Genomic DNA, 26,796 nt, shown 5'->3' with positions numbered 1-26,796 from the left:
CACACGACAGAGAAGAGACCTTACCATGCTCAGGGCTCAATCTCCCAGCTGAAGCCTTCCTCTGAACCCTGCAAAGCAACAGACAGCACTCATGAGACAGCCAACAAACCTCAGCACCTGCCAGCCATGGCAGGATTATCTAGGACACCAACAGGTAAATACGGCACAAGCTCTAAAAAAACAAACAAAACCAACAAAAAAAAAGCACAAAAGAAACAAACGCACATAACAACAAAAAAGAAGAATACTGCTTGGACTGGACACAACTCAGCCATGACTGCTTGCTGTTTGTCTCTCTAACTTCCAAAGCAACAGAGGGCTTTTTCACCCCCTCAGCTATCCACCAGAGGCAGGACAACCATTTCCATGACTATCCCATCCTACACTGCTCAGTATGTTGGGAGGGACCTTCACACCATCTTTCCAAACCCATCTTCCCTGCTCAGGGGAACAAGCATGTATGAATCTCCTGAAGTGGCAGCAGGGTTTAGAGGCACTCACTAGCACAATGTTCAAGAAGCCCATATCACCTCTGTCAATGCAGATATCAAGCAGAAAGAAGACGGTAAAAAACAAACAAACCAACAAAAACCCCCTGCCAACATACTGCCACAACACAGAAAAATATCAGCAAATAAGAGCACACACTTAAGTAATTTCATTGAGTTGTTCCAATGAAATGTATTTGCATTGATGTGTCATGAAGTTAAGCCATGCCCATGCCGATACTCTTCTCAACACAAGCCCAGACACCAAAGTCTGGGGCAGGGGAGGCAGGTAAGGAAGGAAACAGCATTTTCCTTCCTTACTCCTTACTCCTTCCATGGAGTCCCAGCATTCTTGGGACTCCAAGGCCCAATCTGTGTCACTGCACTTACTGCAGTTCTCAGTGCAGCATGCTCTCACACTCCATATCCCAGACTGGTCCCTTCACAATTCCCACCTGCTGCCCAGTGTCCTTACATAAGAAAACACAGGGTTGGGGCACTACAAGACTGGGAGGGCAGACCCTCAGATTATCATCCTTCCCATGGTCCCCATAGCAGAGGAAGAAGTATTTTCGGGCTGATGATCAGCAGGAGCCCACTGAGCAGTCATGGACTTCTTCAGCTGCTCTGCTTAGATGCTTGCCACCCCATTCATCCCAAATCTTCTGCAGGGTGTGGTGCCCCTGATGACAAGAAACAGAAAGGCTGTTCTTTTATAACCCCTTGACTCACCTAATGTAGTGCACAAAAGCAACAACCACTGAGCCCAGGTAAAAGGAGAGGAAACCCAGGAAGCTGAAGAACATGGCCTGCACATAAACAGACTCTGAGGAAAGAGAAGGGATCAGTCAGCTCACAGGGCAGCAACAGCACCTCTCAGGGTCACCACTCTTCCCAATACCACCTTGTAAAAATGCCCAGCCCCAAACAGCCCTTCCAAACCCATTTGCTTTCTTCAAAAGGCCTTGACAGAACCTGTTCAGCATGATCTGTCCCCATTTCTTCACCCCCAGAGCTAGCTGGTGCGCCACACAGCCCTTCCTGGAAGGGAGCAGGCTCCAGGTGGTTTTGTCTCCTTAGCTGGAGCTGTCTGCACCATTCCTTCAGAGGCTGCTGGCCCAGTCACACCCCTGTATTCAGAAGTGCCAAGTTCCCCTGCAAAGTTGCATTGCTCTGCCCAAAGACACTGACTTTTAATGGAGGGCACAATCGTCACTTGAAGGTTCTTTGTCCTCTGCAGGTTCCAGGTACGGTTGACATTCCCTGTGAGATGCACAGTGCACAGAAAATATAAAAACAATCAACATTAATGATTTCTAGCACTGATCTTGGTTCTCTGAACTTGCAAAACCAACAGGGTCTGGCTTTTCACTAAAATATGTAGGTGGTTTTGCTTAAAAATGTTCTCTGATCTATCAATATACAGCTCTTCCCAAATCTTTCCCCCTTCCTCCCTCTTCACAAACTTTTTTCAGACAAGAAATCCCTGCTTCAGCCTTCCATATATTGCTTAATTCTGGATGTCTGAATCCCAAAGGCATCTCAACTCCTATTTATTTAATCCCCAAAGGAGAGGTTCTCTTATTACAGGCAGTGGGAGTCCATTTTTGCCTTAGGCCAAATCTCTGTGAGTAAAACATTTCTGTGCAGGATGCCACTACAGGAACTTGCTCTGTTTCTGCAGGGCTTAGCACACCTGGCCAGCACAGCTCTGCTGACAGCATTAGGATGAGAGAATGACACTCCAAAGGGCACACTTCTTTTTTTGTGGGAAAACTGGGGCAGAAAGGTGGCAGGGGAGTAGCAAAAAGCTGTTGAGGGAGCCCAATATATCTGCTGGTTGCAGCCTTGCTTCTTCTACAGGGAGGAATTTTTGAGGCTTTAAGAATAGGAATGTTCCCACTCCAGTTACAACCACTGCATGAGTGGTGGAGATTTTGCTTTTACCACTGCCCAGCAAGTGGACACAGTGTTTTCTGTCTGGAAAAGACACTAGAACAAGTCTTTTGTAAAATTATTCTCCCAGAATTGCCAATTTCAGAGCTGTCACAGATCCCAAGATAGCAGTTGGAGAAGATGCTTTCTGCAGGAACTGAGACTCCGTGGAGCCAGGAGGACAATACAGCAGCAGGGAGCAGAGGTGAGAACCAAACAAAAGGCTGTAAGCAGCATTGCCTGGATGACTCCAGTGTCTCCCAAGGCCCCAGTGGTGCTGCTGAAAAGCACATAACCCCAGCATGCCAGGCACTGCACTAGCCAGCCACCTCCTGCATTTATCAGGACTTTTAACCTGCCCAACAATATCAAATTGACACTCCACTCTTCCTCACAACTAACTGGGTAAGACAGACCTACACAATCACCTGGTGGCATCCCACAGGAAGGTCCTAAAAGACATCCACTGCTCCATCACTCAGATGCAGCAATCAAATCCACCTGCCAGAACAACTCACCATGAATTGAAGAAGGCACAGAACCCCCACAGGCGTAATCCTCTGGCTTGATGACGAACACAACGAAGAACTGCTCACCTGGGAAATCTTTTCTCTGCACAGAAGGATGGAAGAAGACAGAAAATCCATGAGACACAAAGCCTCTCCCCTCCAACAGGCCAGAGATCAGGTTTTAATTGCTACACAGGCAGCAGAAAACACTGGGACACAAATCAGCATCTCACCTGCACAGTTATGGCTGCCTGCTTTGTCATAGACTGATAAACTCCATTGAACTCCACGTTATGGTCCAGGTCATACACCGGGCACTAAAACAGACAGCTAAGGGTTAAACCAGGGACAACATCCAAACTATTTACTAAGGAAGCCAGCTGGAAAATACAGCACAAAACAGCCCTAGCTGGGGTATCCAAGGGAATAGAACCTCTTGCATCTCTGTCTGCTCCCATACTGCAGCCCCCTGCATTATTCAGGGAGGTGGGAAAGGAGAATAAGTATGGGGCTATTTCCCAGCTGCAAGCAACAGCCAACCTCCATGACAGGAACACCCCAGGAAAAGGGGTGAAATATACAGAAAGGAGCAAAACTCAAGGCAGAAAGACATTGTGTGTCTGAAAATCAGAAGTTCCCCAATCTGCCTTGAGCCAGGGGAGAGTCAAAGGAACAACACTGTTCCCTCCCTGAGGCACCAACATTCCACCCAACACCCTCCATGGAGAGACAGAGCCATATCTCAGGGCAGCAGGGAACCTCACAAGGGAGACATGAAGTCCCTCTGTGGAATGTGTTCCCTATGGATAGGCTAGAAAGGAACAGCTTGTTCACCTATTTACAACAAAAGTCTCTGTGTGAGCTGCTTGAACTCAGCATCTCTGTCTTGGCCTCCTTCCCACAGAATTTTCATTCCTCTTTCAGGGGCTCCCTTCACCACCATCACCAGGGCAAAGCCCTGCCTTGGGCTTTTCCCTCTGCAGGGCCCAGACCTCTCAGAGCTGGACACAGCTCCAGCAGGCAGCTCCTCACCCTCCTCTGCTCTGACTTACCACAATATCCTGCACTGAGACAACTGAGCATGGGTAGGCTGCATCAGACACCACATTGATAATGACTGAATCGACATCCTGAGGAAATTTGTACAGAAAATACTGTGGAGAAAGCAGAGTACAAGAGACCTGGTCCAAAAATCACCCTTGGCAGTATCTTCAACACCATCCCAAGCTACCTCAACAGCCCTAGGTGGGCTTTGGGGTTGGATGTGGATGGCTTTCATAAAAAAAATCAGATTTTAAATATTAAGGCCTTACACTACAGAAGAGCAGATTAAATATACACAGGCAACTGTCCCTCTTGCACAGTATGCTATTAGACACAAACATCCTCAATGTGCAAAATACAGCATTGATCCCTTCCCCTCTTTCCCACCTGATGAAGGTAAAGTGACTTCATTTTACACTCCATTCCATTTTACATTGATATGAGCAATTTCCAGATGTTTCCATTACTGCTGGCTGTACTTTCATATATGGAAAACATCATGGGCTTTCTCAAATGGGTTGCCTCAAAGACAGACCATGAACAGCATTACGTCAAATGGCTGAAACTCTGTCAAGAGTTTCATAAATAAATGATTGATATTAGTTAAGGGATTTGGAGATGCTTGTTTGCTTTGATGGCAAAGCATAATGGGGGTTTCTCTTTGCACTTCAGCTTTGAAAATAATTCAGCTGTAACTCTAAAATAATTTGTGAGACACTAGTATCTGGCAATATTCCTACTTTTCCTGGGTGGGGGGAAGGAATGGCATCTCCTTCATTGAGCAGGCCCACAGGACAGTTTGTGGGGTTAGAAAAAGCTGTTTTTTTCAGAGCTGGGCAAAAGATGTCCCAGGCAATATCATTATTTGTATATTTGTTCAGTAAAAAGTTTGATGCACTGCAGGAGAAGTGGGGCTCCTGTGCCTGCCCCAGCAGGATGTTTCTTGCAAAGGCTCCCATTATCCCACTTGAAGGCCAGACCCTGAGAGCTCAGGCTCCAAGGCACAGCTACCCCGAGGGGCTGATGGGCACCTCACACCCCCTCAGAGGGACACAGGCTGAGGAGTGCCCCCAGCCACCTCCCTCCCTTCCATATGGTCACCAGGCAGCCACTGCTGCCACACTGGGAGCTACCACAACCACCACCTCTGCTCCAAAACCATCACCTGAGACTTTCCCAACTGTAGAGCTCCCTTTATGGCACATAAATTTTAGTGCTGAGCAAGGGCCAGCTGTTTCCTGTTTCTCTTCCCCCATGCCAATCCCAGGAATTACAGCCCCAAAGTGGGAGGGCAGGGACAAGTAGGAAATCACCCAAGCCTTTTCCAAGCTGCCCATTTCTACTAAAGCATTTGCTCCCAGCACCCCTCCCCAAGCGGGGTCCCTTCCCTGCTGCAGGAGTGCTGGCTCCAACCACAAGTCTCTACAAAGGGCAAACTCACCAAGCCAGTTTCCTCAGCAGAGCAAGTTTTGTCTGCACCAAGCAAGGACACAGGCAGACTGAGCTCCTTGGCTTCCCAGGGGCACTTTTTCCCCTTGGAAAGTTTTAGGGGCATAAGGATCACATTTTTTAGTTCATAAGGGCTCTTCTATAATTTCCTCTAAGCCACGCTTGCACCAAGGTACAGAATTAACACAAGGGCATTGAGGCCAGCAGATCCCTGCTGCACACACTGCAAGTGTTAAAAACACATCCAGCCAACACTTCTCACCTATACAAGCATATCCAATTTCTGCTTCTGCCCTCAGGCACAAGCTGGGCTCCAGACACCATCTCCTTCAGTTGTTATGGCTTTTTACAGCACCCATCTAGGTTTTAAATCACCTTTTTTTCCTTCTCCCTATAGACTGCTTAGTACTTTGATTTAAAAAACCTCAGTATTATACCATTTAAGAAGCAGTCTTCTACTCCTCACATCTGGTTATTAATTTAAAGTCATAAATCTTGTATTATTAATTGTGCCAAAAAATCAGACCATAGTCACAAAGTTAATTTCATATCCTAAACATTCTATATTCAAGTCACAAAATCCTAAGTAATGAGTGCTTACAAAGAGTCACCATCATTCCCTATTCTTTTATAGTATAAAACACTGCATGAATCTGCAAACCAGATTAAGACATTTGTCAGCAAAAAGAATTAGCTAGGATGCCTGGTAATACAAAACCTAAAATTAAATGGTGTTATTAACAGTGAAAGCAACAACAACAACAGAGTCCCAGAAGCCTGGGTAAATCACACACCCTCCTAGCTCTACAAGTTCCTATAGCTCTACAGTTAGTGCCAACAGCATTTTCATTCAAGAGGGGATTTGTATCTGCAGGGCTCTAAGCAAAGCTGCTCAGCTGGAGGGGCTGCTCATACATTCTTCCTTCTGAACTAACAGACATACTGATGCCTTAAGTTTTAGCTTTCATACTTTCTAGATTCTGTTCTGTATTAGTATATAACTCTGAACTTCATATAGAAAGATAAAAGATGACATCAAACACTTGGATGTGGTAAGACATACAAGCAATCTACACAGGATTTCTCTTTACCTGGGGCTGGGAAGGGCTGGCAGTGAAGTTAAAGGCTTTGTTGGTCCTAGAAAACAAATGCCAGAATGTTGAAGTCTAAAACTTTAGAGATGGAACACACCCAAAGTACCCCCAGATTAAACAAAAGAAATTTTTTTTTTCCCCATAGGAAGGAAAAATAAGGGAAGAGTAGGCAGATGGACCAAGTCCCTTAAGTGATGTTCAAGTGGTACATGAAGAAATTGCATTTGTATTCTCACATCCCAGCTTACTCAAGTTGGAAGTTCTCCAGCCTGGTGACAAGCAGCTCATATGCAATATTGAACGGTGCCATGGAAGCCACATCCACAAATATGATCTGCTCAGAGGGTCTTGTTTCAGGTGTTGGCTCAGAGGGACACAGGGTCCGACTCACTTCTTGGTAATTGTAGGTCCTCTGATAGCTACAACAGCCAGGGAAAGGAGGGAAGAGAAAGTTGGGTAGGAGAGAGAGAGAGAGAGAGAGAGAGCAGTTAAGAAGTTTTTCAGCACTATTAAGAATGGCATCATTTTGCCTCTGTTTGCATAAGTGAAATTCTCATCTAAAAGGCCAGGAGCATTCACTCTTTTATTCAGCATTCAAACTCCACCTCTGCTGCCTCTTGCAATCTGCCCAAGGGACTGGTCATCCTCAACATTTCACTTCCCTTGGGGATGCCCATGACAGCTGTGGATTTCTAACATCTGCCATTTAGTGGAGGCAAAGAGAGGACTGGCAGCCACTGCTGTACCCATCACCTGCATCAGGCAAAACACTGCAGGATATCTGCTGCTGGCACCAGGATTCAGTCACAGGATGAAGCTTCACCTCTGAAATGGACTAAGGCGCCTGAAAATTCTCTATTTGCAGCCCACCGAGCCCTGGGGTTAATGAAGATACAAAGCAGTATTGCTTTCATAAAGAAGCAGCCCCGAACAACCACTCCCTAGAATAAATGTTCCTGAGGTGAGAAACTGAAGCTCTTTTTCCAGAAATACACTGTTACACAGAAGCTACAGTGCTCTTTCAAGAGCCTGTTCAATCCCTGTCCCAAACCAGAGCCCAGGAACCACCTGCACACATGGCAGGCTACTGTGGAATGACAGCAAGGATGTGTGGTAGACTCAGTGACTGGTGCCACGGGCAGATCCCTGCAGACAAGCTTCCTGGTGCTCTGTGCACATATCTGAGAAGCTAAGAGCCAAGAGCAGGCTACAAGTGAGAGGTGACCTATGAAATCCTGCTCTCCCTACACCCAGCTGGCAGCGAGCAAGGACCAACCAAGCCCTGCAGTGTGCACAGGTTACAAGAAGCAGCATTGAGGGAGGCTGCTGATGAACACAGCTGGTAGAGGAGTGTGCAGAGAGAGGAGTGTGGCACAAAGAAGAGCCTCCAGTACTTACAGGCCTCGGAAGATCAGTGGCACCTGCCAGGAGAGCACTCCCTTCTGCTGGCGGACCACAAACAGGACGGGGTACTGGAGGTTCTCGGAGCTGCTGTTCACGTACACCCGCACTGCATCCACCTGTGAGGAAACAGAGCATAAACTGAAGGTGGAGAACAAGGCAGCTCCAAATCTAGGTGGGAAAAGCCTTTCCTCCTTCCTCAGTCTGACCTAGGTGCTGACAATATGCACAGGGAGATCAGCAGTGTTTATCACCAGACTAACTATTCAGATCCAGAAGTCCTTTACAGAAGTGCCTCTCTGCTGATGCTGCAGTCCAGAATCACAGCCCCGTGCCCAGGGCAGTGGACAAATGCAGAATACATAAGAGAGTTCAGTACCTTCTGTCGGGAGCAATCTACATAACTTACCTTACAAAAATTAAGCAAGCAGATGTGGACACACAAGACAAAGACTCAAAGCTACAACTAAGAATTTTCTTGCCGGGACTCTTATGTGCCCAACCCAAACAACATTACTGGGAAAGTCACAAAGATGACATCAAGAGCCAAGGATGAAAAAGCAGATTAGCAGTGGGCTGTTGTGTAAACAATTGCAATATGACCATGATCCCACCAAACAAAACAGGAATATACTGCTGACTGCCCTCAAGTGGACAAGAAAGGCTGCTTGTGAGAACTGTTTTCATGCAGCCCACTGCACCAGCAACTGAAGTTTCTCCTTACATTATCATTGGCCACCATGTGGTTGCAGAAGTAGGACAGCTGTGGTGTAACACACCCTCAGTTCACTATTTAAGAAGCAAGAAGTTTGTCTGTACCACATAGAAATATCACCATTTCCATTTGAAAACAGCATCCCTTCAGCTCCCTCTCCAGAACTGTAGACACTGATGAAGAATACAAAATACAAGAGTTCATAACTCATCATATGATAAGAAACAGTCCAGCTCAACTAGAGAGCTTGAAATAATGAAAACATATTAAGTAGATAATACATACACATTTTAAACCTGCCACATCCTGAAAGATTATAATGGACTCTCACTAGATCAGTAAAATGCTTCCCACAGATATTCTGATTTTATTCCCTCCAAGAAGAGTAAAGGGTCAAGGAGGTAGCACATTCTGAAAACAGCATACAGAATTAGGAAGCTAGAAGAAGGAGAGTTATCAGATACAGCAACTTATTCTTACCCTGGGGACACCAGTTTCAGAGAAATTACTTTCCTCTGCAATTCCAAGTAAAAGAAAATTTCCTAATTATTCTTGTTTGGTGATTCTTGACTCACATGAGAGTTGAATCTAGTAGAACAAAACACCTTCCTGAAAGCCATAATCAGCAGTTTTCCTGACATTATTACCATAATACAGAGGCAACAGACACCAATTCCTAAAAAAATTAGGTCTTCAACAACAAAAAAAACAAATAATTTAATTAAAACTCCCTTGAAATAGGAGGGCAGACATTAGAATCCTTTCTCATTGCCTTCTGGCTTCTAAACCTTTGCAAAGCTCTTCTGGTCTGCTTTCCAGTTTTTCCTTCCAGTCACAAGAACTATATATGCAATTTTGTTTCCAAGTATATTTCACCATAAAGCGCTAAAACAAAGCTAAGAAAAACAGCAGCACAAAGCAAAATACTCAAGGAACACATGAAGGGTGTCACCACAGCAGCGCTGGAAGATAACTCAGTGGCTTCCTCACTCCCTGCAGCTGCCCCGAGGGAGCACACACTGGTGTGACTTGGACACACAGGGACTGGGCTGAACAAGCTCCTGCTTGTTTCTTGGTGTTTGCTGTGAGAGGGAGTGAGGACATGAAGGAAGCAACTGGAAGTGAACAAGAAAACAAATCTAAGGAGCATGAAGACAAAATGGTCAAGCCAGTCTCCTGCAAGGACACGGAACAATTCTCCACCCAAGGGGAAAACAACTATCACTGCAGAAAGGACACATTTCAGCTGCCTGTCCAGCAGCTTTTTGCCCATGAAACAGTCCAAGCAAGCCCACCTCCACAGGTGAAGTGATTCTTGCTTGCCTCAGGCTGGACATGGCTCTGTGAACCCTCCAGGGCTCAGTACATCAGCTCAATGCAATGGGGAGCTCACATCAAACTCACAGCAAATATCACTACTGGCTCGTGCATCCTCAACTATCCATAAATACAAGCCAGAGATTGGGAAATTCTCCTCTCCACTGACTGCACAAATACAGACCATAACCCAGGATATGAGTTATGCATATATTGCAGATAGTCAGGTTTTCTTAACTGTACATGAGTATGTGTACATTAAATGAATACAGCTCCCTCCCAGCCCTCTCCTGATGGGAGAGGTATTCCAGTGCCTTCATCAGCTTTGTGGCTCTGCATTGGACTCATTTCAGCAAGTCCATAGCTTCCTTATACTGGGGCTACCAGAACTGGCACAAGCAGGATCACCTAGAGCCAGCTGAACATGGATGGAGACTCCATAACCTCTCTGGGAGACCTGTTATGGTGATTGATCATTCTCAGTAAGAAAAGAAAGTTTCCCATCTATTCTAGAGAAGCACAAGGGAAGGGAAATAAAAGCATTGGTGATAATGCTCTGTCAGAGAAAAGCCTGTGAAGTGGAAGGCAGTCCCTTCCCTCTGCTGTGATCCAGCTGCCAGACCCCTCATTTGGTTCCCCTCTCTCCACAAAGCTAAGCTGATTATACACCACCTACAACATTTATTCAGCTTTGCTGCTGATTCCATTATCTTATAATATGTGTAGGAAATAGGAATATCAGGAGAGGGAAGTAAGAGTCTCAAGACTCAATACTCTTTTAAATCTAAGCATTTACCCACAAGAAAACTGGTATATGCCATATTACTACCATAATGACTTCTCTACATCCTTACTGTGCTTAGCGCTCTCTATTTGCTCTCTGTTACAGCTGGTTATAGCTTCTTTGCCCTGCTCCCCTAAAAGTCCATACTCAGGTGCCCTGAGCTCTTTTTGGTCTGATATTTGGGGCAACACCAAGATGCACCAAGGCAGGACCAACTGTGGCCTAAGTATGGACTCACAGATGGGATCCCACTTTTTTCCCCCTCTAACCTTCCTCTCTGCACTCTACACAAGCAAAGCTTCTTCCCAGGCCACATTCAAACAGGATGCCTCAAACAGAGAGGAACATCAGAAAGTCAGAAGCAAAACTTACAGAACAGTTCGTTAAGATCCCAATGTAATTTAAATTTCACCTCAATATACCAGCAATTCACTTGCAATGAATACCTCTGCTCCACTACATTTGCACATACCCAGATCAATCTGGAGCATCACACTGAGTGTAACCCCATCAATATCTTTTAATAAAGTCCAGGAAACAAACAGGGTGATTAAGAAGCTACCAACAGCTTTGGTTGATGGGCATCTTTCTTACACAACAGCTATTTCTGCCAAACACTGCAACAAAACAGGTGGGATTTGCCTTCTGGCCAAACCTGCACAAGAAGTTCCCAATTAATGGTTGATGACTTGGAAATAAGCTTGGGCATAAGTCCAGAAAAATGTAGGTGCAATTATGAGGAAGTTTGAGAAAGTCCAGGAAGAATTACCATTTAACTGCAACCAGGGCTTCTTTCCATCTCCTGTCACTCACTCTCCAATTTCGTGCTACAGATTAGAAGGAATCTTAATTAGTGTCTTGGAGAAAGGCATTTTCCCTGGCAGGTTGAACTGTCTAGCAGGAGCATCAGAAGGGACAGGGATAAAAATATAACACCTATGAATGGATGTTTATGATTTTTTAGGCCTTCTTCTCTTTGACCTACCTTAAACTTGTAATCCATGCTTTGCTCCTAGATTCTCTTGCCTTTATATAGACAACATACACAGTCTCATGCTACAGATTTAATGAATTCACTATTGAGTCAATGCTACTAATCCCATCTTCCCCTTTGAAAGTCATTTGGCATTTGCCTTCAGCAAAATATTTTTACAAGAGTGAAAAAAAGTAGGAGGTGAAGAAAAAGAAGTGATTTATTTATTTCAAACATGGTTCCCCCTCCTCACCTTTCCAAAGGTTGTTTCACTTTAAAAACAAGCAGTTCTAACTCAAGAACCCTTCCCTGATACAGAACCACTGCTCCCGTTACACATACCTCCCCCTTCCAACACAAAACTTGATGTGAAAACAAGAGGAACTCCAGTGAAAAACCAGTGTTTTAATTTAAAATTATAATCATCACAAAGACTATGAGCCTTCTCTGCATCCATCCCCACTCACTTAGCACTGGTGAGATGAGGAGGAAGTTTTGCCTGGACAGAAACAGGGTCAACCAGGCTGCTGTCAGTCCTGCATTGCCAGCACTGCTGAGGAACTTCATTTTGGAGGAGATCATTGCCAGCCCCACAGAAAACTAGTTCCACCTTCCCCTTCCTTGTACACTCTCAGCAGGAGGCTGGGTCTATTGGTGTTATAGTGCTAGACTTCATCGGCAGCATCGAAGCTGAAACCCTTGAAACCCTCATCTTGGGAAACAAACTTGTGTACCAAATGCTCCCTTGGACAAGGCAGGCCCTGCACAAATATTTGTCAGCAATAAACACTGCTGCCTTTTGTGCTGTGGGGCTGAGGCAGGGTCAGGAGTGCTTCAGAGACTTCTGCTCCTCACATTCCTTCCCAGTGCCAAGGCTCTGCCGTGTGCAGGGGCGATTCACCAGCAGGCTCACGATAGTTTTGTTTCTCATATGACTGACCTTGAAGTTTCTCCTGTGTTTCAAGGTGGACAGGGCAACAAGACAGCTGAATAAAGAGAGAGCTCTCAGCTCTGCATAAAAACGTGTTAGACCAGGAAAGACAAATATTTGTACTTCAGTTCCACCACCACCATGGAGATAGGGGGAGGGAAGAAAAGAAAGGAAAAAAAGTATAACTGAATTCCATTCTCTAGATGGGAACAGGCAGAAGGAGCCAGCCCCAGATTTGCACAGCTGAACAGAACCAACATGGCTGCAAACATTAAGCAAAATAAACCAGGCTCTTGTTGACATGAAAGAATCTCTGGACTGATAATTAAATCTGCATTTGCCACAGAGATCACACATCATCTAAAGACTGTGGGGATGTGAATTTAAGGGCAAGGCAGGAGGTTGCAACAACACCTTGTGCTATAAGCAAAGGTTTTCAAGGGCTTCACCATGGACTCCTTTCCAAAAGCTCTTGCTAAGCAAAGCCTTTGAGTCACAGCAGGGCTGCACCCACACGCCAGGCGCTCCCTGGCAGCCTGTTGGGATTACCAGCCCGCGTTGCGACAGCGCTCATGGGCCTGCCAGGCACAGGGCCAGGCCCGTGGGCAGGGAACATCCGGCAGGCAAACGCTCACTGCTGCTCCAAGGAAAGGCCTCAGCACTGAATACGTGTGCAAAAGGCACTGAACTGCTCATGCTGGCTGCTGCATGAGAAAGAGGTGCTTCATTTTTATACAGACCCTAAAATTAGGTGAGGTAGGATTGAGCCAGATGGACTGGAGCAATCGAGGCAGTGAGTGAATACCCCACCAGCACCCAGCTCTGCTGATCTTCCCACTGGTGAGGCAATGGGGGAAGCTGAGACCCGGAAGGAAAATAGTTGAGACAGTACAGGTTTCAGAGAATCTCTTTTCTGCAGTCCCAGGAGACATCAGCTCCTGGCTGACAACAGAACAAGTGGAGCTCAGAGGATCATTCCCTTTCAGCCTTTCTCTGTCTCTGCGCTCCAATGTCAATAAGACTTAATTGCCAAAAGCAATCTGTCAAATAACCTTGGCCCAGAGTTTTCTTCCAGCATTTCTGCCAGGAGTATTAAACACCTGAAGCAGCATAAATGAAGAGACAGACTCTGGGTACGTCGAGCACGCCCTTGGACACATTAACATAACTGCTCCAGGATTAGTATTTTTCATTTAAATGTTTCACTCTGTGCAAATGTGCTGTGTGGATTTACAGTCTGCCGTGGACTTTGCCATGAGTTCACTTGTTTGCAACAGTATCTGTGAAGCGTAAATGGAAGTAAGACAAATATAAAACATGATAATATTTATCTTTTTCCATTATTGAAGTTTTGTCCTCTAACCAATGTCGCCAGGGAGTCTCCAGGACAGCCAGAAGGATAAAGTGAGAGTTGCTATGCTGGATGAAATAGGTACCTGTTTCTGAACACCCTCAGACTTCAGAAAGATGCTAAAAATAAAAAATCCTATTTTGAACACTAAGTTAAGGAACAAACTACTCTGCAATAATTGCATCTTCCTAAACCACAGCAGCTGAAACTCTGGGCCAGGCCAACCCTTGAAACAAAATGGTATATAACCTTTCCAAATCATAACCGTGTAACTCCAAGCTCCTGGCACTAACTCCAGGGTCTGCTGTCAGAACTTAGATCCCTGGTTCTTTCTTGGCTCCCAAGTTCTTCACTTCAGTATGTGAAGATGTTCAGCACTTTGGATGTGGATTGAATTATGTCTTGTAATGCATGATATCTTTTTTTAAAATCATTTTCCATTTATTTTAAACTACTCTGAAGTAGCTATTTCTATGCTCAAAGAAAAACATCGGTGTAAAAACTAAGGAAGGCTGTTTCTGAAATCCTCTGTGGTTCTCCAAGTGTACACAGCACAAAATTATGTTTGCTTATGCAAATGTACTAAACTATATTTTCAAACGGAGCAGATGGCACACCCTTGCAATATACCTTTTACAGTCTGCACTTCAATTCCTTAAATATCCCCTGAAATAGCAGATGAGGTCCATACAGAAAAAGCTTACCTCCCTACCAACAACTTCTGCACGAGTTATTTGAGGACATTTCAGCCTCTACTTACAATGCAAATGTATAATAAATTGCTGCACTGTTCTTGGAAAGAGTTCAAACTGAGGAGAGGCATTTTGATGAAGTTCCTCAATTCAGAATTTGTTTTCTTTTTTAATCTAAACATCTTGGGGATGGGAAGGGAACAACAAAACCTGATCATCTTTGATTTCAAACATGACAGCCCAACAAGAAGAGAATGACTAAGATTTAGAACAACATTCGAATTCAAAAGAGATCCTTTAGTTCAAGGACAAGTTATCGAGCTTGACAGCATTAGCTTACACATTAGAAATAAAAATAAAAATCCTGCCAGCACCGCAGTCACCATCTGAAGGTCTGCTGGCTACCCTGTGAGAAACCAGAGCAGCTTTCAGTTTTTTCCCCTAAAGCCTGCAAACTGATAGCCTCTGTCAAGATGCACTCTCTTTTTGCCTCCTAGGTAGGAAAACCTACAAAGTGCAAAATCCTAGAAAGATAAAGAATAATTCAAGTTTGAGGGGATCTCAGTTGCTTCTATCCCCCGACCAAAGCGAAGCCACATCCCACACTGCTCTTTCAACTAAGATATTCCACTTTTGTCAGAGTTTTCAAGACTATTTTCTGATGCAAAAAACAACAATCAGGTTTGAGTTTTTAGCAGATCCCCATTTAATTTCTCTCATAGTTTACTTTTGTTTTCCCCTGTAAGCAAAAGCTTTTTGTGTGACCCTAGGCAGGGTGAGGAGTGTTCAAGAGAACCTACTGAGAAACAGCAACCACATTCCAAGTGCTGTGAGCTCTACACTGCCTACGCTGTCACCTCCTAGGGTTGCCTGTTTTCTTTAAGAAATATAAATTATATACACAAAAGTTACTCCAAAGGGATTCTGTTGAACCTTGCTTGGCGTCAGATACCATAGACTATAATTTGCTTTGATTTTTTTTGGACTTGACATCGTGCCTACATTCCTGTCACATAAGACATTTACTTTTAGGTTCCAGAAATGGTGTGCTGAAGCTCTTCCAGGGTCCTGTGGTGAACAGACTAGAGCCAGCAACCAAAGAGCAATAGTGTTCAGGCCCTGGAGATCCTGTAATAACAGCAGCTCTACCAACATCAGGAGATCTTCTTATGCAACTATTTGTAATCTTGCCAATTTCTTTGATTTTTACCTGCATCTTTGTGGCTAAACTGGTGGGCTTCTACTCAGCATTAAGGAAAGACAGAACTCAGCCTGTTGTCCTCACTATAGCTCAGGCTCAGCCTTCTCCAAACAGCAGACTAAAGTTTTATTGCATGCATGGTGTAGCTGTGGACTGAAAGCTGGGCTGGAGCCAAGACTAACATTATGGAGAACGTGTGCAGGACACTATAGAAATACTTCAAGGTAGTTTAGCCTGAAGGTTCCTACATGTGAAACCCAAAGCCAGCTCAGAAACAAGAGGTGAAAAAATTGTTCTTAGAGTTGTTATAATAGACATTGGTCCTGCTGGAGTGAGACCTACACTAGTATGTCAAACAGCAGAGAACAGCAAACACAGATTTGATCACTGCTACTTATTAAACCAGGCTGCCCTGTGTAGCAAATCAAGGAGTTTTCCTGCAGCTAGGACATATGGCTTTAGTCTGAGCAATTGTGTGAGTCATCACACAATTCCAGAGGAACATACAGGTTCTGGCTTCTTGCCTAAAGGAAAGCAAGTGCAACTACCATCCACACCTCGGAAACGAGACCCATTCACTAGAGGTCAGAGGAACACTAATGCATTGTGCTCTTTGGCTGGAAAAGGCACTTGGTCACAAAACTTAAGGCATGTAATTGGAGGACTTCTGATCTTCTTGCTAGTGTTGAAACTACTCTTCCTTTAGGGCAATCAACTTTTTCCTATCTGCAACTCTGAAAAAACGAAGAGTAATGATAGTAGCAACCCTCCCTGGTAGCACAGAGCCTCCCATAGACTGAAGGTAACTTTTTACCCATCACTCCTCAGACAGACTTCACAGACAAGACATTCAACACACTCCAGGGCTACACATCCTCACACTGCACAACTGCTCAGCAGAGAAGCCACAGATTAATCAACTGTCAATCACAATTTATGGTAAATTGAGCCATATGGGAACTGGGACTGGGGCTCTGTTCCTAGTCCTGGCAAGGGAGGAGGAGGGAAATAGCACCCACTCTTTATCTTAAAATAGACACAGCCCACTGCTCAGCTTCCGAGCTCATCGCAACCAACATGTACTGCATGAATGTCCAGGAACTGTGTCTGGATTGCAGCAGCTTTGCCTACAAATGGAAAGTTGGAAACTTGTTCTCTTCAGAGATACTTGGTTTTCCAAATATAGTGCAAGTATTTCCCAAATCATACATTCAACTGACCTGAGCTCCAATGAGGAAAAAGAACTTTGGTTGTCTTCTTTCTCATGATATTCTCCTGGACTACTTACACTTTGGTACAGGACATACCAACCTGCACAATATTAGTACAATTTGTGTTTTCAGCAAATTAACCATTACAACTGCCAGATCCTACAGTGGTGGAAAGTCTCATTCACTTTGATTTCTATCAGTACTCACACACACACTATTCTTTCTGAAAACCCTGGTATTACTGCAAACACAGAAGTAAGCAGGCTCTCTTACTTGTCACATAAAGCCTTCTCCAGTCTGTGGTAAAATCCAGCAGAAACATTCTACAGCACTTTTTCAGTCTTCTGAGCAGGAACGCACTGCACATGCAGTTCCAGCAAATCAGCAAAGGTCTCCTTCCTTTCTCCCTCCCAAGCAGGAACATGTTGAACATGTGGAATGAGTGTGCTTGTTTTTTACCCTCATCCTGGATGTCTCCAGTGTAAATAATTCTAAAATAAAATAACCTTGTTTGCTCAACTAATTGCTCACCAGACTTCTAACAGTGCGCATCTGCCTTTGCCGTTAGAGCATGAGGGCTTAGCAACAAGTGACTCAGTTTGGTTTATTACTATATCTTTTTACTCTTGGAGTTAAAAACTAAACAAACAGCTGTACAGGGGGGAAATTTCAAAGAGCAGCTAGAAGAGAAAAAAGGGAATTCAAAAAGCAGTAAGACTACCCCCTTAGTCTTAGCAGTAAGACTAAGCAGAGGTGTCTGCACTTCTCAGCACAGATTTAGCTTCACATTTCCACCTCAGCAATTAAGGCCTAAATCCGAGTACATAAAAGATTGTCAGCTCTCCTGCCTCAAGACAAGTGTTTCTGCACAGCACATAAGAAGGCTTTTCCCCCTCCACAGACAGAGATGTTTTACACACAGAAATTTCAGCTAGGTGGTTTGGTTCACATACATGTATCATCATTTTCATTTTACCCACAAGTTGTACAGAGAGGAAGCCACATGTCTCAGAGCAGCTCTGCTGCAGAGCCCTGAGCTGTGGTTTCTTCACTTTGTATCTATCTGCTTGTGAATATTCTCATGGCACTCGTTTTTTCCCTCCTGTCTTGCATGCATTTCCATATTCCAAGGAGTAAAAATGATTATGTGGATGAAGAACATCCTCTGAGATCAGGCAAGCACATCACTTTTCAGAAAGCAGCAAGTCTCTAAAGCACCAAACAGGAGGAAAGGTCTTGTTCCCTCCTTTCTCTCATCCAACATCCAAGCACTGCTCTATTCAGATGCATTTTCAGCTGCCTGTGCACCCATAGCACATCAGTAACCAGAAAATTTACAGATGGTTGATGGATCACAAGCCAACCTTCACATTTTGCCCTTGTTCGCAAGTTTTCCCTTGCTTTGTAGGTCTGGCTTCATAAGAGAGAGAAGCAGAGAGGAAAACAGCAGAATTTACAGCATCATGAAAACAAATTCCTGTTTTCAGAACCAGATCGCTCCAGACCTGACTTTGTTTCAGAGGGGAAAGCAATTAAACTCATCCACTGCAGCCCTTCCACATGGGGAATGCTCTTTTTATTCAATTAACTTCTCTGTAACTAAGGTTAATTACCCATGTGGTATCTGCCTTGAGTTATCAGAGGCTTCTGGCTAAACTGCCATCAGCACAGAGACAGGAAGAGACAAAAAGACCAGGAAGAGCAGGGAGCTCACAAGTGGCAGGCAACTGGCAAACACTGGCTGGTATTCCCTCACTAGGAGTTCAAGGCTTAAGACTGTAGCAAAAGGTAGTGACTAATATAATGAATTTTTGCAGGACTCGCATTGCTTCACAAGACTCAACACCAAGAAGACAGCATGTCACTAAACACCTTCCCAACTTTTGCATAAGAAAACCCTGCCCACAAGAACTTGGTCATTAAAGCCAAGCCAAGGTTTCCACTACCAAGCTTCTAAATCTTGAGCAATTCTCAACAACAGGGAGACACAGGAACACCAAGACAGCTCAGCCTTTGACCATGCCAGCAAGAGGAGACCCAGTCATGTTTGCCCCTCATGGGTTCAGGGTTGCAGCTGGGAAAGGGGCTGCACGCAGCCACAGCCATCCCCCAGCTAGGTCAGCCACCTTCTTCCCCGCTGCCACTGGTTCATCTCAGAAATGGCACCTGCAGAGCTCAGTGAGGAGTCACAGAATTAGAAGATCATCTTCAGAGATCATCTAGTGCAAACATCCTGCCATGGGCAGGGAGATATCTTCACTAGATCAGGTTGCTCAAAGCCCTATCCAACCTATGAACACTCCCAATTATGTGTATCCACAACTTCTCTGGACAACCTGTTCCAGTGCCTCACCATAAAATAAATTCTTCCTTATGCCCTACCCAAATTGACACTCTTTCAGTACAAAACTGTTGCTCCTTATCCTGTCACTATGATGAAGAAGGCTCTTCTCGATCATTTGATAATGTTTTTTATACTGAAAGGCCATAATAAAGTCTCTCTGGAGCCTCCTCTATAATCAGAACCTGATTCTAGGCATCCCTCATTAGAAAACTTCCTATGAAATTTCATCTTTATTTAAGGAGTTTTTATCTTCCAAACACTTTTTCTAGCAGGAGCTGGTTGCATGGCCCTCTGAGCATATTCATGGCAGTGCTTGGTGAGTTCTGCATTGAAAAAAATATTAAATCTCAAATGCAAATTTTCCCTTCCTAGATATGCTCTTGACCCTATCTCTGCAGGGACTTCATGTTCCAGCACACAGGACCATGGAGATTAGTCCATTAGAGCTCCTGCTTAAGTAAGGCAGCAGTCTGTACTGAGCAATCTGTACTTCACAGCTACAGGAAGAGCTCAGTGTCTAGAAGTAGCCTAGAAGTTGCATTTAGGTACCTGCAAACACCCCTGAGCAGCCCTGTGCTTCCTCCCACTGGAGCTCTCCAGGAGGGAAAGCTTTCTTTCCAGAGGTGTCCAGCAAAAAAAAACACACGGCTTCACAGAGCACCTTAAATTGAAGGAACCAGATTAATTTCAACTGAAGTCAGTATTCATGCTGTCTCTGCTAGCAAGCCACAGACAACATCTGGACTGCCGACAGGCCCTCATGGTAATACCCAACACTTGTAACACCTGCAGAATCCTAACTTAGACCTCGTTCCAAAAGGAGCTCAAGCCCAAAGTGTGCTTTTGGGTGAGACCTCCTGAGATCACTGGTGACACCCAACAGTTAAGTAAGGCTGGGCTCAGTTGCATCATAGCCCAGACACCCTACTGCTGGCCCATAAATACCAGGTGCATTTTATTGTATAGTATACAGTGTGGGAAAAAGCCACAGCTTCCATCTTCTATTGCTCTGTGCAATTGAGGACAGGAGGGAAGAGTCATCTACCTAGTTCACCATCTTTTGGTACATCAGATCATCTTACTCATCAATTAACACCAAATCCAAAAAAACAGGGGTGGGGGGGGAGGCAGGCAGAGTTTCCAAGGTACCACTTAGGTACTTGAGATAAACATGACATGAAAAGTGGGGTGGGGGGAACCCACAATAACTGGGTATACACAGAGGACAGGTTTGTTTTCACCATCAACGAGCCATGGATGGCCCTGGCCACCCTGCCCTGCATCCTCCTCATGACACACCTCATGTGCACAGCCCTGCCTCACCTCCCAAGCTACCAGGGGAGAGCACTCTGATCCTAAGAAAATGCATAGCGGGGAAACCAGCATTAAGAAGGCTTATTAAGTGCACACGCAAATACAATTTTTTTTCTTTTTTTTTTTTTTTTTTTTTTTTTTTTTTTGTAGTAGTAGTAATTTGGCTTTTTTGTGGGTTTTGTATTGTTTTTTAAAAATTATTTTTAATGTAGTACTATTACCCTCACAACTATCTTCTAGACTTCAATCGGATTCTGCTGCTAGAACTGCTGGATACCAAACCCCCCCTGTGGCGGTGGGGGGCACCAATCCACCTGCGCTGTCCCCCGCAGCCCCGGGGACACCGGCACGCTCCCAGCCGGCAGCCCCGGGAAGGAAGGCGGAAAGGAGCCCGCAGGTGCACTGCGGCTGCCGAGCAGCGCGGCGGCGGGAGGATGCGGGCAGGACAGAGCGGGAGCCCGGCCCGCTCCCGCACGGCGGAGCCGGTCGCTCCCCGGTACACACCCCACACCGAGAGGGACAGCGGGACGCGGTGCTCGCCGCGCCGGGGGTCGCTCCTACCTGCCCGGGCTCGCTGCGATAGGCGAAGGCGTAGACGTGCTCCGAGCTGATGTTCACGGCGCCCCGGTAGACGTGGCCGAAGGCGCCGGGAGCGGGGTTGTCCCCGGGGCCGCCCCCCGCCGCTGCCGCCGCCGCCGCTGTCGCGCAGAGCAGGGCGCAGAGCAGAGCCCCGGGGGCCGGGGCTGCCCTCCCGGCCATGGGCTCCTTCCTGCCCACCCCGCCGGGCGCCCGGACTGCGTGTCCCCGGCAGGGCGGGCGGCGAGGCGCTTTAGCTGCGGTTCAAATAAATAGCTCGGTGATACGGGCGAGAGGCGGCGGGGGCAGCGCCGCACACCCCCGCCCCTCGCCCGGGGGACGCCGAGCAACTTTCCCCGGGGAAGGACCCTCCGCCGGCCGGCGGGGCGGGGACGGGAGGGGAAAGGAGGCTGGCCGGCGGGCTGGCCAGCCCAGGGGAGGAGGGTCTCTCCTCTCTGTGACCGGCCCCAAATTCTGAGCGCGGCTTAGCGGCCGATTGTCAGTGAGCTTTCCCCCGTGGGGAGCCGTGCCGTGAGCGCAGGGACACGCTGGCATCGTCAGGCACGTGGGGATCAGCATCTGCAGGGCTTCAACACTCCCTGCCCACCGCTTTAGGGGCGTCCTCGCTCCGTATTCTGCCGGCTTGCTGGAGCTGCAGGTCGCACCTGAAATCCTGTATGGGGCGCTCCCTAACCTGGCTTCTCATCCTAAAGCCTAAAGGTGTGGAAAGCAGCAGAAAATGTAATTTCATTAATCTGAAAATGGCTTGGTGCATCTTTTCTTTGCGTAATCCATGGATCTGGCTACAAACCACACTGCAACGCTCTTAACCTTTTCAGCAAGATGAGAGCGATACTGTTGGGCTGTGAAAAGGCAAGGGATCTGTCTCTCGTGGCTTAATGCTCCTATGGTCTTCTGTTGAAAACACACCTAGGAAACGTGTCAGATCCCATGGTATAGGGATGCACTTTAAAGTCAGAGAAAATGGAGTGTTGGTTATAAAGCAATTGGAAGGGTTTTTCAGCCTGAGGATAAACTTTCAGGAGCCACAGTTTTATAAAGTCAGCCTGCAGTCTCCAACTGCAGCGACTCTAGCCCCAGAAGCTTTACACAAGTTGCAGATTTTGTTTTCAAGGCTGAGAGATTTCCTGGGGGATCACTTGTTGTCTTTGGAGGAAAAGTTGCAAAGCTCAGCAAAACGAGCCAGCATGCCTTGCGCTACCATTTTGATCTCCGGGCCCTTGTGTGATTTCTGCCAAGAGAAAAAAGGAAACAATTGTGTCAGTTCTGTTCATCTTGAAGCAGGGTTCAAGTCACCCTGCCTTTTGTCAGAGTCCCAAGAAGTATCATTGGGAGTAAAACAAACCACTTGCGGCCTGCTGGAAGATGGAGAACCCAACACAAAGATTTTGTCTTTCAGCCTGGAACATCATGCTCTGCAGACAAAGAGAGTATATGACTCTATCTTGCCTCTTTACAGGATGTGACATGACCTGTCCTGGGATACTTCAAACTGTGGTGGCACTGGGAGGCTTGTGGCCTCCCCTTCCCACCCTGCAGAGTCCAAGGCTCCTGAGCCCTACAGCTCTTTCCTCACCACTGCTCTCTGCAGATGCACAGGTCCCTCTGCCAGGGCCAGCAGCCCTCTAGCATGTACATGGAGGGAGGACACCAGGAAACTCATCTTCTCCCAGAGAGGAGGCTTCAGGCAACAGGAGGAGGTAAGGCAGGTAAAGGCCATGCCTAGTTCCTCAGAGCAATGTGACCGATGGCCCAAAGATGGTGTTCTGCAAGCAAGCCAAGGTAGCTGTGTCAGATGCAAATAATTTTTGTGTCATTTGGTGTCATGCATATTCCAGATTGGGATATCAATTCATTGTCCCTCTCTAGTTGTGTTGGTTTTGTGGCAAAAAAGTGGCTCCTCATATAGTCCACATTTTCCAATGCAGAGTTATGTTATTCTTCAATTTCCCTGATTAGATGTACATTATGGTATCTTAGCAAAGACTACACATTTTCCCTCATTTTTAATTGGAGAATTCAAGTTTTCTAAGTGTCATACATTGTTCTTATCTTAACTTCATCTCACTATTTTGAGGCTCTTTCTGTGATTTAGCAGTGGTAAACCTTTGTTCAAATCTTTGCCTCCAAGGTATGATACAGCTTGACTTGGCGTTATTTGCAGAAGTTTGAAGTCAAAGGTCAACTTCATCATTCAAGTTGCTAATGAAAGTAAACAACCCTAGCAGACAGATCAGATCTCTTTGTATGATATACCTTCCAACTGACAGGAAAATATCCACTGCACCAGTTTGGGAATTGCTTTTTAATCACACACTCTTCTCATGTTAATACCATCTGAGGCAAATTTGCCTTTATGAGAGTGGTGTTCAAGACAATGTCAAAAGCCCTACGGAGTCAAAACATATTTCACCTATTCCTTTCAGCACTTAATAATCAGCTATCTTGGCAAAGAAATAAATTAGGTTAGTTTGACATGATTTGTTCTGGACAAATGCAGAGTGCCTGCTGCTCATCACTTTACTGTTATTTAGTTGCTCACACATTGATTGCCAAACAGCTCGTTTCATTACTTTTCCAGATAACAAATGGAAGCTGGCTGACATACAACACTTCACTCAGACCCTTTGATAAAGATGAGTAGCCCATTTTCTCTTTTCATTACACCTGGATGTTGCTGTTGGAGGGCAGCATGTACTTTGGAAGAAAGAACCAATCCCTCTAAGAGTATTGGATGAGAGTATTCTCATCCAGATACACCATGGGTCTGAGGCAGTGGAAGTGATCTTTTCCTGTGTATGCCAAAGTTCTCTGGCAGCAGGAGCCAGCAAGGGCCAGATGCTCCCTATGGGACAGGAATCCAAGTGCCACAACACAGAGAGGGGAGAGAGGGGCAGAGCAGGGACCTCACCAGCCAGGGCTCCATCCCTGAGCAAAACAAGCAGGACAGGCCTGGGTATGAAAACAACAGAGTCCAGACTGGTGGACAAGTCAACAGCAATGGGACAGGTCTGAGGTCAGTGCAGTTAGTGACTCAGGTCTGGTGATGGCAGTCAGGGACAGACACAGTCCCATCAGCAGCAGGCACGTCCCCAGATCTGGTGATGGCAGTCAGGGACAGACAGTCCCATCAGCAGCAAGCACGTCCCCAGCAGTGAGGCAGACCTGAGGACTGACCAGGAACAGGGACAGCAGGGACAAAGGGATACAGACAGGGCTGTCACACCGCTGTAGCTCCAGCAGAGTCAAGGACCAGAGCCTCACCTGAAATGCAGCTGCCTTTTGAGGGGGCAGAGCCCTCACTGAAGCCTCCCCACAGCCCTGATGCCAAAGTCACTGGAAGGAAGAGGGGCAGCCCTCAGCTGGGCTGCCTATGAGCTCAGGGTGCCAAATCTCCAAAAAAGGGGATGATGATCTTGGGGCCCTTGTCTCTGGCTGTGAGGAGGGCATGTATTTCGTAAAAGGACCTATTTTTCCAGTATAAATAAAGCCTAGGGTTGTGAGTGTCTCAAGGGAAGAAGGAACTGTGCTGGATGAGAGGCTCACAACAGTGTGGTTTTGAGTTTTTTGTTGGTTTTTTTTTTTTTTTTTTTTTTTTCCCTCAATAGCGCAAAAGCAGAAAATCTTATTGCTGTTGGGAACAAAATAACAAAAAAACCCCACCCCCAAACCAGTAAAGAAACTACATTTCCCCTGGTAACCATGGCTGCAAAAATATCCAGGATAGAGTATATTACAAAGGAATTCCCTAAATCATACTAACTAAGAAAGGGAAATAGCAAAAATGTATAATAAACCAAATTGTTTGGAAACCTGATGATTTAAAATTACTGTTTGCATATGTAGTCTCTGTCTTATGTAAGCTCCTCTGCAAGTTAATAGATGCTGTAGATGCTCAGCTAGCTTCTGCAGAGATAATGCCACATTTTCAGGCTCTGCTGAAAATGCAGTGTGAAGAATAATGAGAAGTGAAATGTAGACAGGCTTTAAAGATATCTCATAGAACATGCTCCAACCTTTCTTATATGTGGGCAAAGTGTCTGAGAATACACTGCTTGAATGAGAGTTGTCTCTGGCTTGTACCATATTTGCTTGTATTAGGTATTTAACATTTGTATTTGATTGTAATTAATAATAGCAGAGAGGTTAAAGAGGTTTCAAAATAGATGATGTGATGATGCAATTATGTCTTTATTGCCTTTTTTATTCAGTAGGCCTTGTTCTTCAAGACAATTTAAAGCCATGTGAAGAGAGAAATCCAAATGTGCCCTTGATTTATGCTTTTGGCTTCCAAATTTTCAGACCAACACAGATTAATGAATTGCTTCACATGGATTTCTCTTCCCACAGGCTGAACTCTGATGATCACTTTCAGGTGCATGTGGTACCTATGTTGAGTGTCTAGATGGAAACTGAAGGTTTCGAGGTGCAACCTCCACATTTGTCGCACTTCATAATAGGCGATTGCTGAAAGTATTTCTCAAATGCTTTTTACTCCCCTTGTGATTTCCACCTTCTCTCTGTATCACATGCAATACAATTCCTTCCCTCAATGCACTAACCACTACTATCTGCACCTTCACATGAATCTTTTTACAGTGATGCTGGTAAAGGCAGAATTGCATTGATGGGCACCCTAAGCACCAGGAAATCTTGGTGAAATGGAAAAAGTTTTGAATGAAAAGCTGATAAACCTTATGCCTTCACTTTCCAGCTCCCACAAACAAAATATTATGTTCATACTGTAATACAAAATGTTAACTGCAGCCTTTTGGAGTAATTACATCATATCTTCACCTGTGTGGAGGGAAGTGGAGATCTGTGGCACATTCTGGGGTAAATCTGTAGGGAATATGTTGCACCCATCTGTAAGCTCAATGACTCATTTCAGAACCACCAGTTGCTTTACAGAAACCACAAATTCCTTGTGGCTACCGAGGTACACCCTTTCTCGGTGGCACAGCTACTGAAATCTGTTTGTTAAATTTAAACAAAGGCCACTCTTTAATTTCGTATCACCTTAATTTCACGGCTTGTGTGACATTCTGCTCTGAACAACCTGTCACAGCATCTGAAATACATTTTTACACGGGGAAAATTCCAAGGCTTCCTCAGAGGGACATTGAGAGATATCTTTGGAGGATATTTGCAGCGAGGAGGGACAATTAGAGATGTGAACGAGTAGGAAAATTAAGGTGAGGCGAGGCGGAAGGCGAGTGACAACGCCAGGAGCAGCTCCCGTGGAGTGGACTGCAGCGGCCAAGGCTCCACTTCAGGGAGATGGCGGGGGCAGGGGTGTCCCCTGCAGCCCTGAGGGAGGGCGGGGACAGAGGCTACTCCCTCACAGAAAGCCCGAGGGGCGCAAGAGCCGAGTTGCTATTCCTGCGGCAGGACCGCGGCCCGGGGTCGGGAAAGGAGGGAGGAGGAGGAAGAGGCGAGGCGGGCG

General features: G+C 45.7%; 1 protein-coding gene across 2 annotated transcripts in view; it reads right to left on the bottom strand.

The window, feature by feature from the left end:
- Positions 1 to 21,434, bottom strand: part of SIDT1 (SID1 transmembrane family member 1) — a 39,594-nt gene extending 18,160 nt beyond the window's left edge. Inside the window, exons 1-10 of one of the 2 annotated variants that reach the window (XM_063148423.1) lie at positions 21,315 to 21,434; positions 7,918 to 8,039; positions 6,768 to 6,938; positions 6,517 to 6,562; positions 3,985 to 4,086; positions 3,166 to 3,249; positions 2,942 to 3,035; positions 1,680 to 1,751; positions 1,221 to 1,314; positions 25 to 68 (exon numbers count right to left, since the gene is read on the bottom strand). In XM_063148423.1, coding sequence (XP_063004493.1) covers positions 25 to 68; positions 1,221 to 1,314; positions 1,680 to 1,751; positions 2,942 to 3,035; positions 3,166 to 3,249; positions 3,985 to 4,086; positions 6,517 to 6,562; positions 6,768 to 6,829 — 598 coding nt within the window. In that variant the 5' untranslated portion in view covers positions 6,830 to 6,938; positions 7,918 to 8,039; positions 21,315 to 21,434. The remainder of the gene's footprint in view (positions 1 to 24; positions 69 to 1,220; positions 1,315 to 1,679; positions 1,752 to 2,941; positions 3,036 to 3,165; positions 3,250 to 3,984; positions 4,087 to 6,516; positions 6,563 to 6,767; positions 6,939 to 7,917; positions 8,040 to 21,314) is intronic. The other variant, XM_063148424.1, reaches the window with a different exon arrangement.
- Positions 21,435 to 26,796: the final 5,362 nt, after the last annotated feature.

This window comes from Melospiza melodia, chromosome 2 (assembly GCF_035770615.1).
Source record: "Melospiza melodia melodia isolate bMelMel2 chromosome 2, bMelMel2.pri, whole genome shotgun sequence".
Classification (NCBI taxonomy): Eukaryota; Metazoa; Chordata; class Aves; order Passeriformes; family Passerellidae; genus Melospiza; species Melospiza melodia.
Note: the sequence above shows the minus strand (reverse complement) of the source record. Positions and strands in the feature narration are given on the sequence as shown.